The sequence below is a fragment of the Trichosurus vulpecula genome, chromosome 1, assembly GCF_011100635.1.
Source record: "Trichosurus vulpecula isolate mTriVul1 chromosome 1, mTriVul1.pri, whole genome shotgun sequence".
NCBI classification, from domain to species: Eukaryota; Metazoa; Chordata; class Mammalia; order Diprotodontia; family Phalangeridae; genus Trichosurus; species Trichosurus vulpecula.
The window spans coordinates 253,272,854-253,291,665 of NC_050573.1; the positions used below are offsets into that span (position 1 = coordinate 253,272,854).

At 40.7% G+C, this 18,812-nt stretch overlaps 1 protein-coding gene across 2 annotated transcripts in view; it reads left to right on the forward strand.

Annotated features, from left to right (window-relative positions):
* The first annotated feature begins 591 nt into the window (after positions 1 to 591).
* Positions 592 to 18,812, forward strand: part of LOC118830882 (myelin-oligodendrocyte glycoprotein-like) — a 30,478-nt gene continuing 12,257 nt past the window's right edge. For both annotated transcript variants that reach the window (XM_036737956.1, XM_036737962.1), the window contains exons 1-5: positions 592 to 716; positions 6,704 to 6,863; positions 7,224 to 7,319; positions 7,702 to 8,043; positions 10,985 to 11,092. In XM_036737956.1, the coding sequence (XP_036593851.1) occupies positions 669 to 716; positions 6,704 to 6,863; positions 7,224 to 7,319; positions 7,702 to 8,043; positions 10,985 to 11,092 (754 nt within the window). In that variant the 5' untranslated portion in view covers positions 592 to 668. The remainder of the gene's footprint in view (positions 717 to 6,703; positions 6,864 to 7,223; positions 7,320 to 7,701; positions 8,044 to 10,984; positions 11,093 to 18,812) is intronic.

Here is an 18,812-nt window from a genome sequence, read left to right on the forward strand (position 1 = left end):
GAACTAAGGGGCCAGAGGAAGAGGAGGATCTTCTCTTGACCAGTCTGGGCAGACTGGGGTGCCGAGGCTCAACTGTGGACAGGCCCCTCGCTGGGCTTCCTTTGAATGGGCACGAGCTGTCCCCACAACAGAAGTCAGATCAGAATCACACCTTCAGACCCCAACTCGGAGTCCACCTAATCCACTGGCGTTCATAGCCTGCGGAGGCTTCGCTGTCTCTGGTCCTCTGGCTGTTGCCGCTGCCCAGTGCATCGCCCGCCTTGTCGTGGACAATGCACAGGGAAGCATCCCCTCTAGAAGGGAGAGGACGGGTTGTGCTAAAGTCTGAGTCCAGAGGACCCAAAAAACAGGAGGGGGCGGGGCTAAAAGAAAAGGAGGCAGAGGCAAAATCTTGTGGGGAGGCGTTGGGGAGAGGGAACGCATCTGGCGGAGGGGCCGTGACTAGATTGGAGGAGAGGAGAGTGGGCGTGCTTAAGAAGGGCGGGACCAGGGACTTTCCGAGTTTCTAGGGCGTTTCCGCAGTTTCCTTTGCCACTAGTCTTTGCTATCGCTTTCGGTTTGTGGGTCCCTGCAGCTAGGCTTCGAACTGGCAGAAGAGGCCCTTTTCTCCTGCCACGTTCCTCAGTTTCCCTCGGACATACGTAGCAGCCTGCCACTCCCCAGCTTACATGACTGGTTTTCTGGGATCGCATGGGTCAGCCCCACCTCTGCAACAGGTACTGAAATGGTTCTTGTAGAAAGAGAAGGGTTATTATAGCAGATGAAGGGAGAATGTTCAAGGTCTAGGGGCACTGCCTGGACAAGTGCCCAGAGGTGAGAGATGGCATGAAGATTGGGGAATAGCCAATAGCACAGTGTGTGTAAGTGTGAAGTAAGACTTGAATGGGAGGGTGGTGCTAGACTGTGGAGGACCCTGAATGCCAGGCAAAGAGCTTTGTATTTTACACAGTAGGTACCATGAAAAGTTTTTAAACAGAAATGTGCTATGGTCAGATCTATTCATCATTAGTCAGTTAACAACCATTAATTTTTTTTTCAGCTAAACATATTTATTTAGTACTTACTATATTCAAGGCACAGTGCTAGGTATTGGTGAAGCAAAAACAAAAATAAAAGCCATTTCAATCAAGGCCCTTAACGTTCTATTTTTCCCTTGTTGAAAACAAATGAATACAGTACTCTGCATTTTAGGCAGTCTTGACAAAATAATTTTTTATTAATTTATCACTATTCTAGTCCAAACATTATTCTGCTTAGAGAAATATCCAAATTGACAGAGGTCCTCTCATGCCCTTGCATGTGTCTCTAACAAAACATTTCAAGTAACACTCTTAGGATTCTTGAACAAGGGAATTTCACAATATGATAAATCTTAGTTACACAACTGAGAGTAAGGTAAAAGTTAACATTTTGCTTCATCAATCCCAGAACAATAGTCATTTAATTTTGGAGGATAATTTTCCTTAAATCATCTAATCTCTCTGACCATTACCATTAAGGATTCTTTCCAACCGGTCACAAGTTTCTTAGATGGATCAGTAGCTTAATTCCTTTGTGACATTGGGAGAAAGGATATTTCTCATAGGTGGCTCAGTCAATGGTTCCTTGCCCTTTTTCAGTTATCACTCTTATCCTCAATGGAAGAGACCTTCCTGGGCTGTTCAGAGGGAGAAGGAGAGGCTCTCTCTTTAAATTCTAAAATAGAGAAAGATTAATAATCATTTCCATTTCAGATTAGTCCAAAAGCTTTGGTTAGTATATTTCTTTTTTTCCTATAGTATTTTATTTTTTCTAATTACATGTAAAGATAGTTTTCAACATTCACTTTTATAAGATTTTGAGTTCCAGATTTTTTTGTCCTTCCCTTCCTGCTCCCCTCCCCCAAATGGCAAGCAATCTGATATAGGCTGTACACGTACAGTCATACTAAACATATCTGCACATTAGTCATGTTGTGAAAGAAGAATCAGAACAAAAGGGGAAAGCCACGAGAAAGAAAAATACAAGTAGATCAATAAGACTACTTTTTCTTTTCTTTTCTCCCCCCCATTGATGAGCTGGCTGCTGCTTCTAAGCTGAAAATGAAATGAATTGATCTCATCTTCATCACCATCATCATCATCATTATTTCTAACATTTATATAATGTCTTTAGGTTTGCAGAACACTTTACAAATATCTCATTTTCTCCTCACAACAACCCTAGAAAGGAGATACTATTATTATCCCCATTATGCAGATGAGGAGACTGAGGCAGACTGAAGTTAGGTAACTTGCCCAGGTTTATACATCTAGGGAGTGCCTGGGGCCAAATTGGCTTTCAAGTCTTCCTGACTCTAAGTACAAGTTCTATCCACCTAGCTGTTTCTGATCCATTTTTACAGCTTCCCAATATATAGAAAGGAGATGTGCCTAAATTACTCTTGATAATGAATTAATGGGTCAGAAGTAGTGCAGAGGTTTGCCCAGCAACTAACTAGAAATGGGACTTTCACCATTCCTTCCCATTGTTTTCCCTGGTTACTGAGAAAGAAAACATACTCCTAATAAGTTGGAAGGATCTGAGATGATAAGCGGATAAGAATGAGACTCCTGTCCTAGGGTAGGAGTAGTTCCACTCATACAAAAATAGGGAGGATGAATAAAAAGCAGTGATAACCCTGCCTAAACCAGCAGAGGCTCCACTTGGACCATACCACTACACCACCACACCGCTGCTATATTTTGTGCTCACTACAAGATCAGTCTGCCTTCTTTTCATTCATAAATGCTTCTTTTACATAACATCTTTTATATCACTTCTACATGATTCCTCATTTTTAATGTGCTGATCATATCCCTACCCATCCCCCATGTGCCTCTCCATTAACCTTTGGGAAATACTCAACTTCAGAGACTTATTTCATGACTTGCTGTCAAACAATATCATGAAAGTAATATTATTGTTTTAAAAGAAAATTGGGCCTTTATTTAGGGGAGAAGCTTGGGATCACTGGAATGTAAGTTCCTTGAAGGCATACTGTTTTTTTCTTCATATCCCTAGCAGCAAGGACAGTGCTTGGCATCCCTCAAGTACAGCTGACTTCTTTTTTTAAAAAAAAATTGTGGGTTTTTATTAATTTATCTATTTTTACTTCTCAACATTCACTTCCACAAGATTTTGAGTTCTAAATTTTCTCCCCATCTCTCCCCTCTCCCCACCCCAAGACAGCATGCATTATGATTACTCCTTTCCCCAATCTGCCTTCCCTTCTATCACAACCTTGCCTTCTCTTATCCTCTTTCCTTATATTTTCCTATAGGGCAAGATAGATTTCTGTACCCCATTGCCTGTATCTGTTATTTCCCAGTTGCATGTAAAAACAATTTTTAACATTCCTTTTTAAAAGTTTGAGTTCCACATTCTTTCCCTTCCTTCCTCTCCACCCACCCTCACTGAGAAGGCAAGCAATTCAATATAGGTCATACCTGTGTAGTCATGCAAAACACTTCAATAATAGTCATGTTGTAAAAGACGAACTATATTTCCCTTCATCTTTTCCTGCTCCCCATTTGTTCTATTCTCTCTTTTGGCCCTGTCCCTCTTAAAAGTGTTTGCTTCTGATTACCCCTTCCCCCAATCTACCTGCCCTTCCATCATCTCCCCCTCTCTTATCCCCTTCCCCCTTACTAGGGTAAGATAAATTTCCATACCCAACTGAGTGTGTATGTTATTCCCTCCTTAAGCCAAATTCAATGAGAGTAAGGTTCATTCATTCCCTTTCACCTACCCCCTCTTCCCCTCCACTATAAAAGCTTTTTTTTGTCTCTTTTATGTGGGATCATTTACCCCATTCTACCTCTCCCTTTCTGCTTCTCCCAGTACATTCCTCTCTCACCCTTTAATTTTATTTTTTAAATATCATCTCTTCATATTCAACTCACCCTGTGTTCTGCATATATATATATATACTTATATATGTGTACATATATACATATATATCATATATTAAATATCACACACACACATACATAATTTGTTTTAATCCTAACTCCTTTCACCTCTGGAATATCGTATACTAAGCCCTCTAATCCCTTAATGTGGAAGCTGCTAAATCTTGTGTTATCATGTTTGTGTTTCCACTATACTTGAATTATTTCTTTCTGGTTGCTTGCAATATTTTCTCCTTGACCTGGGAGCTCGGGAATTTGGCTACAATATTCCTAGGAGTTTTCCTTTTGGCATCTCTTTCAGGAAATGATTGGTGGACTCCCTCAATTTCTATTTTACCCTCTGATTCCAGAATATCAGGGCAGTTTTCCTTGATAATTTCTTGAAAAATGATGTCCAAGATCCTTTTTTTTTTTTTTTTTAATCATGGCTTTCAGGTAGTCCAATAATTTTTAAGTTATCTCTCCTGGATCTATTTTCTAGGTCAGTTGTTTTTCCAAGGAGATATTTGACATTATCTTTTATTTTGTTCATTCTTTTGGTTTTGTTTTTTAATTTCTTGATTTCTCATTGAGTCATTAGCTTCCATTTGCTCCATTCTAATTTTTAAGGAATTATTTTCTTCAGTGAGCTTTTGGACTTCCTTTTCCATTTGGCCAGTTCTGCTTTTTAAGGCATTCTTCTCCTCATTGAACCTTTTTTGGACCTCTTTTGCCATTTGGGTTACTCTATTTTTAAGGTATTATTTTCTTCAGTAGTTTTGTGTGTCTCCTTTAGCAAGCTGTTGACTCATTTTTCATGATTTTCTTGCGTCATTCACATTTCTCTTCCCAGTTTTTCCTCTACTTCTCTTACTTAGTTTTCCAAATCCTTTTTGAGCTCTTCCATGATGAGACCATTTAATATTTTTTCTTGGAGGTTTTGAATGTAGGAACTTTGACTTTGTTGTCTTCTTGTGGTTGTATATTTTGATCTTCTCTGTCACCAAATAAGATTCTGTAGTCTGAGATTTTCCCACTGTTTGCTCATTTTCCCAGCCAATTACTTAACTATTTAACTTTTTGTTAAGGTGGCGCTGTGCTTTCAGTGTGGAGGGTGTAGAGTCCCAAGCTTCAGGAGTTTTGTGTAGCTGTTTTAAGAGATACTTCTAGGGACCTGTAAATTTTCAGTTCTTCCAAGGCAGTATGATCAAAGGAGAGGTATTTACTCCTCTCCTGGCCTATGCTCTGGTCTGTCAGTGACCACAAGTACTCTTTTCTGCCTTGGAACTGTGATGAGGATTTTTTCTCCACTGCTGCCACAAGCTCTGACATAGCATCATTCCTCTTTGCCCCAGGACTGCCACCCAGGACTGCGACCCAGATCCAAGCAAGGGCAGCACAAAAGAATCCTGTCTTAGCAACATCAAAGAGATCCCTGTAATTCCCATCTGATCAGCCATTTGATCCCCCCTCTGTCTGTGAGTTGAGAGCTCCAGAAGCAGCCTCTGCTTCCACCGCTCTAGCTTATGCCACCACCCTGAGGTTGGGGCCAAACTGTGCCCCTCTCTCACTGTGATTTGACAGACCTTTCTTTCTGACCTTCTATGTTTTCTTTGGCATTTATGGGTTGAGAAGTCTGGAAACCACCACAACTGCCAGTGATACAGTTCCCTGAGGTCTGCACCAGGTTTGCTAGGCACTGTTCTGTGCCCTTGTGGCTCACATTAGACTGCACTCCTCTCCCAGCCTGGTGCAACAGACCCTTCCTGTTGACCTTCCAGGTTGTCTTGGGCTTGAAATTTGTTTCACTTTGTCATTTTCTGCATTCTGCTGCTCTAGAATTTGTTTACAGTCATTTTTACAGGTATTTGGAGGGGTTTGGGGACAGTTAAAGCAAGTCGCTGTTTTTACTCCACCATCTTAGCTCTGCCCCCACAGACTTCCTTGAGGAAAGAATAGAACAGAGATTAGCAGGTCAACTTGACTCATTGCAGATGAGCTGACAGAACAGAGTGAAATCAAATATAAAATACAAAATCGATGTTTGCTTTTCTTACACTACAGAAGACTTTGACAGATAAGAGGAAACACATTTATCAAAACAAGTTCATAAAAGAGTAGTTGAGGAAGCCATACAAATTAATTTATGTGATAAAATCCACAATATCTAGGAGTTAAGCAACCAAAAGTAAGATAAAATCTAAGGTTAACCATGAGAGAATGTCAACATGACCACTCTTGGCAGTTTCTTAGGGGTGTAAATATTGGGAACTGAGTAATGTGCTGCTCCCCTGCACCTGTACTTGTGTCTTCGATGGTCTCTTAGTCACTATTCAAATGTGTGCCTTCTTTTTTCTTACCTTTGCTCTCCTTTTCCTTGGCCTATTTCTTCTTTCTTTCCTCAATTAGAAATCAAGCTACTGTATACATAGACAAGGATCAAAGGGCTCATAGATCTCTCAACCAATCATGAGTCACCTTTCCCCAAATGCACAGAAAAGAGAGGCAGTGGGAGATGCTATTAGAATCCTGAAAGTAGGGATATACCATGGGGCCAGTTCTAGGTGGCCTGAGATTTGGATGAGTTCCTGAGGAGATTCTTTCCATTATTGCCAATATCACATTTTGCTCCTTAGTCCCTCTGTGGATCAATCATGAGAGAGAACTAGCAGCAGAGCATCCTGCCGTCCTTCTAAAGGGGGATCTGAGACACAGGAGCCTTCCCCCTTATGTGGTTAACCGGGGGAGCCTCAGACTGAACAATTCCCTTCTTGATTTTTTTTCTTTCCTAGATACCTCCACTATTCTTGAGTTTCTATCTCCCTAAAATGTTTCTTGACATGAATGGACCTCTTTGTGCATGGGGCAGAAGGAATGCATACGTGTTGGAGTGGAGGGGCATTCTTAAGGGTTCCTCAGGCTCCTTCTTCCATAAAATGGTATCATTTCAAGGTGAGTGATCATCACCCCCACTTATATGGTCATTTTATCTCTTTCATAGATATCACCACCACTCTCTTTGTCACAATCACAGTATGGTATCTTTGTTATATTAAAGCTCCTTCATGTCCTTGTCATAGCTACTGGTGCCCTTTGTTCTTATCACAGCCAATACCCACATTCTTATCACAATCATAGTCCTCCTGTGTCCCTTCTATACACTGGTCCTCCTATGTCACGGAAAGTCATTGAGCCCTTGTGTCAATGTCTCAGATATTGACCCACTTCCCCATTATAATCATTTGTCCTCTGATGTTTAGTTCCCTACCACAGTCACTAATCCCTCTTCCTCCTCCCTGTGTCCTCTCCCAGGTGTGATGGAAATTCTACGTCCTTTTGGAGCCTGTCTCTCTACTTCTCTCATAGCCTTCTTTTTCCTCCTCATCATGATGCCTAAAATGGCCTTAGGTAAGTATTTGCCTCTGTTTAATTGGTTTCTTCTGACTTAGAACAGGAGCTTTGAAGGCTGACAGTTGAGTCTATAGAGATCCTGTCCTGCCCTACTCTCCACGTTCTCCCAAGTCATACCGCTGATATTCTTCTAGTCCTTTCTTGGGATTTTCTTAACTTCCCTATGCTCTCTCTGGTAGGACTTTTTCATTATCCTCATAATCTGTCCCCTCCTTCTTTACTTCCCTCTCTCTGAAATCTCCCACCATACTTCTTCCCTTCCCATCCTATTTCAAGGTTCCTTTCTTTTGTCCCTTTTACATACTGAAATTTGACCGTATTTTCCCTCTGCTGTTCTCCTCTTTGACCTCTTATCCCCTCTTTCTGCCTGATTGAACAGGGGAGTTCAGAGTGATTGGACCTGCAGGACCCATTCAGGCCTCACTTGGGGGAGAGGCAGAGTTACCATGTTACTTGTCCCCACCTCAGAGTGCTCAGCACATGGAAGTGATCTGGTTGCAATCCACTCAGATGGTACATCTCTATCAAGATGGAGAGGATCATTTTGGAGACCAGGCCCCTGATTACCAAGGGAGGACAGAGCTGATGAGAGATGCTATCACAAGTGGGAATGTCACCCTGAAGATACGAGATGTGAGACTCTTGGATGCAGGAAAATACACATGTCTCATCGCAGATGGTTTTTACCAAGAGCAAGCTGACGTGGAGCTGAAGGTCTTAGGTAAAGAACTGGGCCCTGGACTGGGCATGTTTGTGTGCATATATGGGTGGGGTGTGGGGTGGGAAAACTTCCTTCCTAGCTCTGTGATTCCTGGAATCACAGGATGTCCTATTTGAAAGGGACCTCCCAGTCCATCTACTCCAATACCTCTGTGAACAAGAAATGTCTCTCTACATGCCCAGCAAGTCCCTATTTTCATTTGGCTTGTATTCTTGGCCCCTCAGCTGGTGCCTTATCCATGGAAAATAATTAATGAATACTTGTTTAATTTAATAGAACTTCCAGCCTTTACTTAAAGACTTCCAGTGAAAAGTCATGTTACTTCCCTGAGGGAGGCAGCCCTTTCCACTTCTGAATAAATTTCAACATTAAGTAGTTTTTTCTGACATCAAACTTAAATCATCCTCTCTGCAGCTTTCACCCTTACTGCTAGTCCCAGAGGGACAATCAGAACAAGTGTAATTCATTTTCCAAATCCTAGTTCTTCAAACCTGTAAACAATTATCGTGCCCTGGCTAAGTATTCTCTTCTCCAGGCTATGATAATCACCAAACTGGAAGAATGAGATCACTAAACTTTAGCAGTTTTGTTTTATGGCATAATCTCAAAGCTATTCACCATCCTGGTCATCCTCCTCTGGATTCCCTTGGATTATTTGCCAACTTTTCTCTGGGAATTTCCATATTGTTTCCATTCCAAAGACCTCAGACTCAACAGCCTTGGGACATGGGACAAAAGGAGCATGATAGCCATTGCTAAGATTTGGAGAGCACATAAAGAGAGAAAATCCAAACATTATCTTTAGGAAGATTACTGAGAAGGGAGAGAAGGAAATTGGGAGAAAAAAAAGAAAGCTACAAAGGGAAGGAACTGTGAAGGGAGGTTGTAGGAGGAAGAACATCATTTTTGTACTACTACTTTCTCCCCTTCCTCCACATACATATTCTATACAAATGCTCCTCCCTAGGCTTTTATTTCTCGAGGCCATAGCAATCAAGCACATATAGACAGACTGGAACAATACTACCTGATGGGTAGCTATGGGGGATGATGAAGAATAGTACTTCTCAAACTAACATGGGCTAGGAACCCTTTGGGGCTTGGGAAAGATGGACAATCTATAAACTCCGGTCCCAGAGACCTGGGGCATAGGATATCCCTAAGGTAAAGTGGGTTAGGGGTGGGGAGTGGGAGCACAGTGAGGAAATTCAAGACTGTTTTGATACGGCATTTTGTGTTGTGACAGAATCACCCTTGGCTTGAATCCAAATCACATTAGGATGACTTCAATTTCACATGGCAACATGATACTGGATATGTTGTCAAAGAACTTAGATTCAAGTCCTGACTCTCCTGTTTAGTATGTGAGTGGCCTTAGACTAGTCATTTGACTTCCACAGGCCTCAGTCCCTCTTTTGTAAAATGAAGGAGCTGGACTAGTTGGTCTCTAAAGTCCCTTCTTGTTTTTAATTTTTAATAAAGGACCAAGATTCAGGGTATAGTGGTTAGGGAACTGTATCCAGAATCAGAAAAAAAAAAACCTTATTTCAAGTCCTACCTCAAGCACTTACTGACTGTATATTACTAGATAAGTGATTTGTCATCCGCCTCAGTTTCCTCATCTGTAAAATTAGAAGGATGGAATTGATATCTAAATCTATGATCACACGATAAATATGATTATTTTATATGTAGCTATTCTCTCACTTTAGTCTTCTAGAGTGAGTCTGCTTTCATCTCTCTTCAGGATATGAGGGTACCATTGAGGAACAGTGAAGGCATTTTTTTCTAATGTTTTCAGCTTGGGTCTTCATCCCATTATGCTCTCCCCACTGTTAATTGCTGGTGATTAGTGCCCCAGTTCCATTTAAGCAATTAATATCAATTAGCTTTTTAAAATATTGCAAGAACATAAATGGAAATATTTCCTCCCAATACCTGGGATACAGTCTTCCCTGTCCCACCTCAGGCCCTGGGGGGAGTAGAATCAAACTTAAGGCAGGTTCTACATAGCATTGTTCCCACCAAATTGACTTCCAAATATGACATAGTCTATGGATGGATGAGTCCACATCTGTCTTAAAACTGGCCTGGGTCATTTTGGTTCTTTGGGACTTTACTTTTTACTGTATGACTTCTGGTAAATCTTTGCACAGGCTCTAGCCCCCAGAGACCATGATAGTGTCTTTTGAAGTTCGCATCTCCAAGACTCCTTCACTTAAAAGAAGGAAAGAAAGCACCCTACAGAGATAGAAGCAATAGCACAGCCGAGTCTTCTCAGTTTCAAGGTAGCTCTGAGTGAAAAACAGCCCCAAATCCCTATCCCACCTAGAGGTCCACAGCAGCTCTTTCTTCTGGAACACGAGTTGCAAAAGGGCAAATTTAGGCTTGACATATAGAAAAACTTCTTAACAATCAGAGCAATACCAAAGTGAAATTGGCCCTGTAGGAGGCAGTAAGCTACCCATTCCTGTGAGTCTTTACACAAAGACTGGATGACCACTTGTAGGGAGAGTCGTAGAGGACATTCTGGTTTAAGTGTGTGAGTTCCCTCTTATCTCTGAGATCTTCTCAATATAAACCTATCCAAAAAGTATACAGAATTGACCCCCTGTCCCACTTGCACTCCATAGTGTCTGCATCAATGCAGCCTAATGTTGTAGCTAACAAATGGTGCTAGCTCCAGCTGGCATGGTCTGATCTGGCAATGCAGAAAGGGGATATGAACATGGTAATGCTATTGGTAGAAGGGAGAAATTGTCTGCTATAGGGCACAAAGGTTGGGGCAGGGAGCAACCAAGACTGGAAGGGCTGAGAATTTGGCCACATCTATGGCTTTGTTCTCTGCATGGGAGCATGGTAGGGGAGATGGGGAGAAAAGATGCTGTATGGATTCTCATGAGAGCCCTGGTTCTGATATTTATGTGTAATTGTGTTTTAGGTGAAGAACCTGAGTCACCGACTGTGCTACCAGAACCATTTATATTCATTTATAGCATTTTCTCCGTGTCATATTTAGGTCTCTTTTGTTATATTCTGCATTCACAAGGTAATTATCAGAGGAAACTGGGGAAAGGGCTTCCTGTCTGGTTAATCAGGCATGATTGGTCCATGAGGGGACAAGACTTGGCAACCCTGAGTCTTAGGAGCATCGCTTTTGCCTAGTCCTTGATCACTTGTTCTGTAGTACTCTTTGTCCCCAGACCATGCCCTTCACGGTCACTCATCCCCAAATGCCCATCCTTAGCACCCTGCTCCTCCCAACTCCCTTTGTAGTCACATAACCCCATGAATTTCCTTCCTGCATCGTGTTCCTAATTCATGGCTTTCTTTCACCATTCCTTCATCATATGGTGGTGAAGAATTTACCATGTGCAAATCATGTGTCATGTTGTGGTGGTTGTTGTTCAGTCACCATGATCATGTCTGACCCTTCATGACCCTGTTTGGAGTTTTCTTGGCAAAGACACTGGAGGAGTGTGACATTTCCTTCTTCAGCTCATTTTACAGATCAGGTTTCTAAGGCAAACAGGGTTAAGTGACCTGCCCAGGGTTATCCTGCTAGTTAGTGTCTGGGGTCAGATTTGAACTCAGCTCTTCTTGACTTTAGCCTGAGCACATTATACATTGTACCACCTAGCTGCCCTCTTCTGGGCCATATAAAATACAACTAATTCCCCCCTTTCAGTCCCAATTGCTGCCCTGGATAAGGTTGGAGAAATAGGAGTCTGAATAAGGATTAGTTATGATGCCTTAAAGTAATTGAAAAAAAAAAACTTTAAATCACTGAGCCTTTTTAACATACTGCTGTGTACTTTGCTTTATGGTCTGGGCTGGAGAAAGAATTAAGAAAGGTAAGACTCTGCACTTGCCTTCATGAAGCTGACAATTAAAGTGGGAGTGAGTCATGCATACAAATGTGAGATAAGAACAAAGGGAGATCCAGGCAACAAATTTCAAGAGATCTGAGGAGGGAGAAACCACTTTTACCTGGTTGTGGGAAGAGGTCAGGAAAGCTTCTCATTTCTATTCCCAGCTTTTGGGCCTTCGGCTTAGCACCTAGTAAGACTCAAAGACACTTAATCCTTTTAAAACAGTAAGAAAGTCCCAACTCAATTGATACTACATCAGCCTATGTGGGTGTGAATTGGTAATTAAGGTGGGGCTCCATGTGGGGCCAAGGAAGGGAGGTGCTAAGACCAGGGCCAATAGTAAGAGCTTAAGTTCTGGTCACTCAGGTGACATTTGATGACAGCTAAAGAGTGCATAAAAAGGGAAGACAGAGCTATTTGCTTAGGGCTCTCAGTCTTGGTGGCCCACTGATGTGGAGACTCCAGGCAGCTGTAGTTAAGAGCCTTGCAGCTTGCCCGGATGTTTCGACTTGGTTAAACCCTGGTAACTATGAATTGGGATTTGAATCAGACAAGGTCTGTCTGTGGATGTTTGTAATTTGTCTGTGTTTTCTCTGAAGTTCAGGCTTTTTCCCCTGAATTGAGTGAATGATATTTGTATGCTGGATTAAAGTAAGCTTGTTAACCCCTTAATGTTGCTTTTCTTAGTAAAGCAGATCAGAAGAATCTGGGCTTGCAGCCTTCTGTGAGCTGGTTGTTGTTGGTTTTACACCCCCGCAGCAGCTGCTGGCTGGATTGTTGAAACACTTACTCAGTTCTATACCAATGAAACTACCAAAAAATTATTTTATAGAGCTTGAAAAAATAATAACAAAATTCATCTGGAAGAACAAAAGGTCCAGAATATCAAGAGAATTAATGAAAAGAAATGCTAGGGAAGGTGGTCTAGCCATAGCAGATCTTAAATTGTATTACAAAGCAGCAATCATCAAAACCACTTGGTACTGGCTACATAATAGAGGTGGATCAGTGGAATAGGTTAGGTACACAAGACGCAGCAGTCAATGATTATAGCAATCTACTGCTTGATAAACCCACGGACTCCAGCTTCTGGGATAAGAACTCACTATTTGACAAAAACCTGCTGGGAAAACTGGAACATAGTATGGCAGGAACTGGACATAGACCAACGTCTGACATCGTATACCAAAATAAAGTTCAAATGAGTACAGGATCTAGGTATAAAGGCTAATACCATAAACAAATTAGGAGAACAAGTAATAGTTTATCTGTCAGATTTGGGAGAATGGAGCAATTTGTGACCAAACAAGAGATAGATAACATCATGAAAAGCAAAATAGATAATTTTGATTACATTATATTGGAAAGTTTTTGTACAAACAAAGCCAATGCAAACAAGATTAGGAGGGAAGCAGAAAACTGGGAAAGAATTTTTTACAACTAATATCACTGATAAAGGCCTCATTTCTAAAATATATGGAGAACAGAGTCAAATTTACAAGGATACAAGTCATTCCCCAATTGATAAATGGTCATAGGATATGAACAAGCAGTTTTCAGATGAAGAAATTAAAGATATCTATAGTCATATGAAAAAATGCTCTAAATCACTATTGATTAGAGAGATGCAAATCAAAATAACTCTGAGGTACCACATCACACCTGTCAGATTGGCTAACATGACAGATCAAGGAAATAATACATGTTGGAGAAGATGTGGGAAAGTTGGAACGCTAATTCGTTGTTGTTGGAGCTGTGAGCTGATCCACCCATTCTGGAGAGCAATTTGGAGCTATGCCCAAAAGGCTTTAAAAATGTGCATACCCTTTGACCCAGCAATACCACTTCTAGGGCTGTATCCCAAAGAGATCATAAAAATGGGAAAAGGACCCATATGCACAAAAAATATTTATATCAGCTCTCTTTGTGGTGGCCAAGACCTTGAAATTGAGAGGATGCCCATCAACTGGGGAATGACTGAAGAAAATGTGGCATATGAATGTAGTGGAATATGATTGTGTTATAAGAAATAACAAGTAGGCAGATTTCAGAAAAACCTGGAAAGATGTATATGAACTGGGGCTGAGTGAAGTGAGCAGAACCAAGAGAACATTGTACACAGTAACAGCACAGTAACAGCCACTGTCTGTGATGACTGATTTTGATAGACTTATCCCTTCTCAGCAATGCAAGGGCCCAAAACGATTCTAAAGGACTCATGATGGAAAATGCCATCCACATCCAGAGAAAGAACTATGGAGTCTGAATGCAGAGTGAAGCAGACTATTTTTCTTTCTCATGGAATCTCCCATTAGTTATAATTCTTCAACATAACATAACTAATATGAGAATATTTTTAATTGGAATGTAGATGTAGAGCCTATATCAGATTGCAGGCATCTTGGGGAAGGAGTGGGGAGAGAGGAGGAAAAATTTAAAATTTATGGAAGTAAATGTTGAAATTTTAATATAAATAAATTAACTTTAAAAAAGAGGGGTCAGGGATCCTAAAACAGAGGCTAGAAATTTAAAAGTACCACCTTGGGAACTAGGGTTGGTAATCAAGAAAATAGCATTGATCCCCACTGTCTTTAAGGAAGATGTGCCCTCATAGCCCCCCTCTTGGACCATGGTGCTGGTAATCTTAAGGCACTACTTCCTGTTTCCTCCTAGGCTCAGCTTCTCTGCTTCTGCTACCCCTACTCCCATTTTTTCCTCTCCCCTTCCTCAAAATTCCCTTAGGTCAGAGGTTCACAGTTCACTACCTTGGTTAAACCACATTTAAAGTATCATGATTTTCTCTGGCACAACAACTTAGGAATGACATTGACAACTGGAAATTGACAGAATCACAAGCTTATTTCTGCAAAATATGTTGCTTGAGGGCAAGGATAGTTATATTTTTGTCTCTGTGTCTCCAAAGCTTGGCACAGAAATGTTCAACAAATAGTTGTTGAGTAGAATTAAATTGGAGTCTCATAGTCTGGCTGTACCTTTCTGAGGTCCTTGGCTCTCTCTCTCTTGAATTCTTAGCCCTGTCTAGACTTTTGTCCTTTTCTTCTCCCTTTTCATGTTGCTCCTTGCCACCCCATCATGAGCTCTTACACACTCTTCTTCTACTGTTTCTGTATATACATAGGAGTTACCAGTGGGTTTGTGATGTCTAGAAGCATATGAAAAGTTGTCCTACAAATCATAGGGAGCCCAGATTCTATTTCATTTACATCCTTCTTCAAACAGGAGTGTTCCATTATTCCATGACATGGACATAGGTGAAGATGCAGAGAAATCCAAGTTACAACCAACCTCTGTTGTCTGGGAGACTCTTTTAAAAAAAAACATTTATTTTATTTTTCATTTATAGAAGAAAACAAGTATTTCCATAACATAGTATGATTAAAAAGATGATTGCACATAAAACTGAAAATTTATTAGGAACAGCTTGCAATTCCTTTTAAATATAAAATAAAGTCATCATATACATTCTTTTTTTTTCCTTTTTTTCTTCCCTCCCCCCCCCGCCACCAGCCTTAGAGATGTCCACCATTAGACATTATTTATCAGTTCTTTCTCTGGGTGCAGATAGCATCTTCCTTCATATGTCCTTTGTAGTTAATTTGGGTATTTACATTAGTCAAAGTGACTTAGTCACTCAAAGTTGTTCTTAAAACAATATTGCTATTACTATATACAGTAGTTTCTTGGTGCAGCTCATTTCACTCCTCATTATTTCATTCAAGTCTTTCCATGTTTTTTTTCTAAAATCAGCTACTCCATTGTTTCTTACAACTGTTTCAACAATCCGGCTAGCAGCTGTTGTGGGGGCGAAAGACCAACACAAGCCCAACAACAAGAATGCTGACAGCACGCTGCAAAAGCCGAGGTTCTTTTGATCTGCTTTACTAAGGAAAGCAATGCTAAGGGGTTAACAAGCTCATTTTAATGCAGCATACAAATATCACTCACTTAGTTCAGGGGAAAAAACCAGCACCCTGAACTTCAGAGCAAAATACAAACAAAGTACAAACATCGACAGACAGACCTTGTCTGATTCAAATCCCAATACGTAGTTACCAGAGTTTAACAAAGTCCCAGCATCCGGGTTATGAGCTGAAGGGCTCTTAACTGCAGCTGCCTGGAGTCTCCACATCAGCTTGCCACCAAGAGTGAGAGCCCTGAGCAAATAGCTCTGTCTTCTCTTATACTGTTTCAGACATCATCAAATGTCATCAGAATGACCAGAACTTAGGCTGCTATGATTGGCTCTTGAGTTAGCACCTCCCCTTAGTACCCTGGGAGCTTCACACCCACATAGGCTTAGCACCTAATAGGGGATTGAGCCTGGGGCTTAGCACCTAGTAAGACTCAATGAAATACACTGAATTAATCAAAGGAAACAAAAGCCAAACTCTTCAAGGGCACTTGGTTGAACTGAGTGCTAAGAGTGCATTTTGCTTACCAGCACACTCCACCCCATGTTCCAGGATACCTAATCTAATCAGCCATGGATCCTAGAACATACATTGTGATCCAGTTACACAGAAAACTAAAATACATCATTCACAACTAAGCAAAACATATCATTCAGTGACATTCCCAAATATTTGTTTACAATTCAAATGTCCACCCTAGGTCAAAGCAAGTTAATCTCTAGCTAATACAGAGTGTCCAAATAAAGTGCTTCTTCAGCATCACACTGCCATTGTAGGCTTTTTCCCAGTACCATGAGGCACGGGCATGCTTTAGTTAGTAAAGTCCTAAAGCAAACAAACAAACAAATAGAGTTCTCTTGGGGATGTCTCCTTCTCCCCAAACTGCAGTTGCAGGCTTCCACTTGGCACCCAAAGTCCCAATTTCAAATAAAGAGTCCAAAGTTCTTTTGGGGTCTGTTCTCCCCATTATGTTCCAGTCCCTGGTTCCAAATCCTGAGGGGTGACTGGGTGAGAAAAGCCAACAGGGTGGGGTCCCTGGGGGTCCAAGGCACCTCCTTCACCCCAACCAAAACAAATCTATGCCTCCCTCCTCTGTCCCAAGCAGCCCAAGGGGGAGGCAGCAGAAAGGCACAATTAGCGCCTTGCTGCAAAGTTTCAATCTTGCCCCAGGGCTGAAATCCAAGCTCCTGGGTTCCAACTCTGGCTGGCCTCACCTGGCTTCTGCTGGAATGTAGGTGATGCTCCACCATTTCGCTCCTCTCACCAAAGTCAGCTCCAAGGCAGCTCGGCACTTTCAGCTTTCCAAAGTTCCCATGCAAGCAGTGTTCTTCTCTGTCTGGATCAATATTTCGGCAGCTGCCATCTGCTTTTCTTTCTCCTCGCCAGCCCCTCCTGCCAAATCTGCAGCACAGTCCTCCTGGGCCAGGCTTATCAGCTTAAACCCTCAGAAGAAGGGATTATCTCCCAGGGGCCCTGAAACCACTCCCAGCACTTCCACAGGCCTGTTTTCCTTCAGGCCTTTGTTGTTCCTGGGGCTCCATAGAACCATAGCCACCCCAAGTACAACAGTATTCCATTATGATCATATAGCCATTCTCCAATTGACTAAAAAATTGTTTTGATTGCTTCATCTGAAAACTGCCTGTTTATATCCTTTGACCATTTGTCAATTGGGGAATGACTCATATTCTTATAGATTTGGCAAAGTTCTTTATATATTTGAGATATGAGACCTTTATCTGAGAAACTGTCTATAAACCCACACCCTCCCCCAATTTTCTCCTTTCCCTCTGATCTTGGCTATATTTGTTTTATTTGTCCAAAACTTTTTTAATGCAATGTAATCCAAATTATCCATTTTACACCTCACTCTGCTGTCTGTCTCTTGTTTATTCATTAATTGTTCATTTATCCATAAGTCTGACAGGCAATATATTCCATGTTCTTCAAATTGTTTTTGTAACATCTCCCTTTATACCAAAGTCATGTATCTATTTTGACCTCATCTTGGCAAATGGTGTAAGATATTAGTTTGTGGTCAATTTTTGCCATACTGCTTTCCAGTTCTCTCAATAATTTTTACCAAATAATGAATTTTTATCCCAAAATCTTAATTCTTTATGCTTATCAAATACAAGGTTACTATATTTGCTGCTGTCAATTACATGTCTGCTCTGTTCAATTGGTCTCCCTTTCTATTTCTTAGCCAGTAACATATAGTTTAATAATTACAGCCTTATAATATAGTTTAAAATCTATAGTTTTAGATATACTAGCTTCCTTTACATTTTCTATTTGTTCCTTTGATATTCTTGACTTTTTGTTCTTCCGAATGAATTTTGTTATTATTTTTTCTCATACACTAAAATATTTTTGGCAGTTTAGTTGGGTTGGCATTGAATGTATGAATTAGCTTAGGTAAAATTGTAATTTTTATTTTATTGGCCATGCCTACCCATGAACAATGAGTATTTCTCCAATTATGTAAATCAAGTTTCATTTGTATAAAGTTTTTTTTTTAAATAATTTCATTGATATAGTTCCTGGGCTTGTTCTGACAGGTGTATACTGAGGTATTTTATAATATCTACAGTGTGTCTTACTATCTCTTCTTGCAGAGTTTTTTGGGCTATGTAGGAATGCTGATGATTTATGTGGATTAATATCCTGCTACTTTGCTAAAATTATTCATTGTTTTAACTAAATTTTTAGTTGAGTTTTTGGGATTTTCCAAGTATAACATCATATCGTGTGCCAAAAGAAATAGCTTTATTACGTCATTCCCTATTCTAATTCCTTCTGTTTCTTATTCTGCTTTTATTACCATTGCTAGGATTTCCAATACAATGTTGAATTATATTGGTGACAGTGGGCATCTTTGTTTCACATCTGATCTTACTGGGAAGGCATCTAGCTTATCTCCATTACAAATAATGCTTGTTGATGGTTTTACATAAATGTTTTT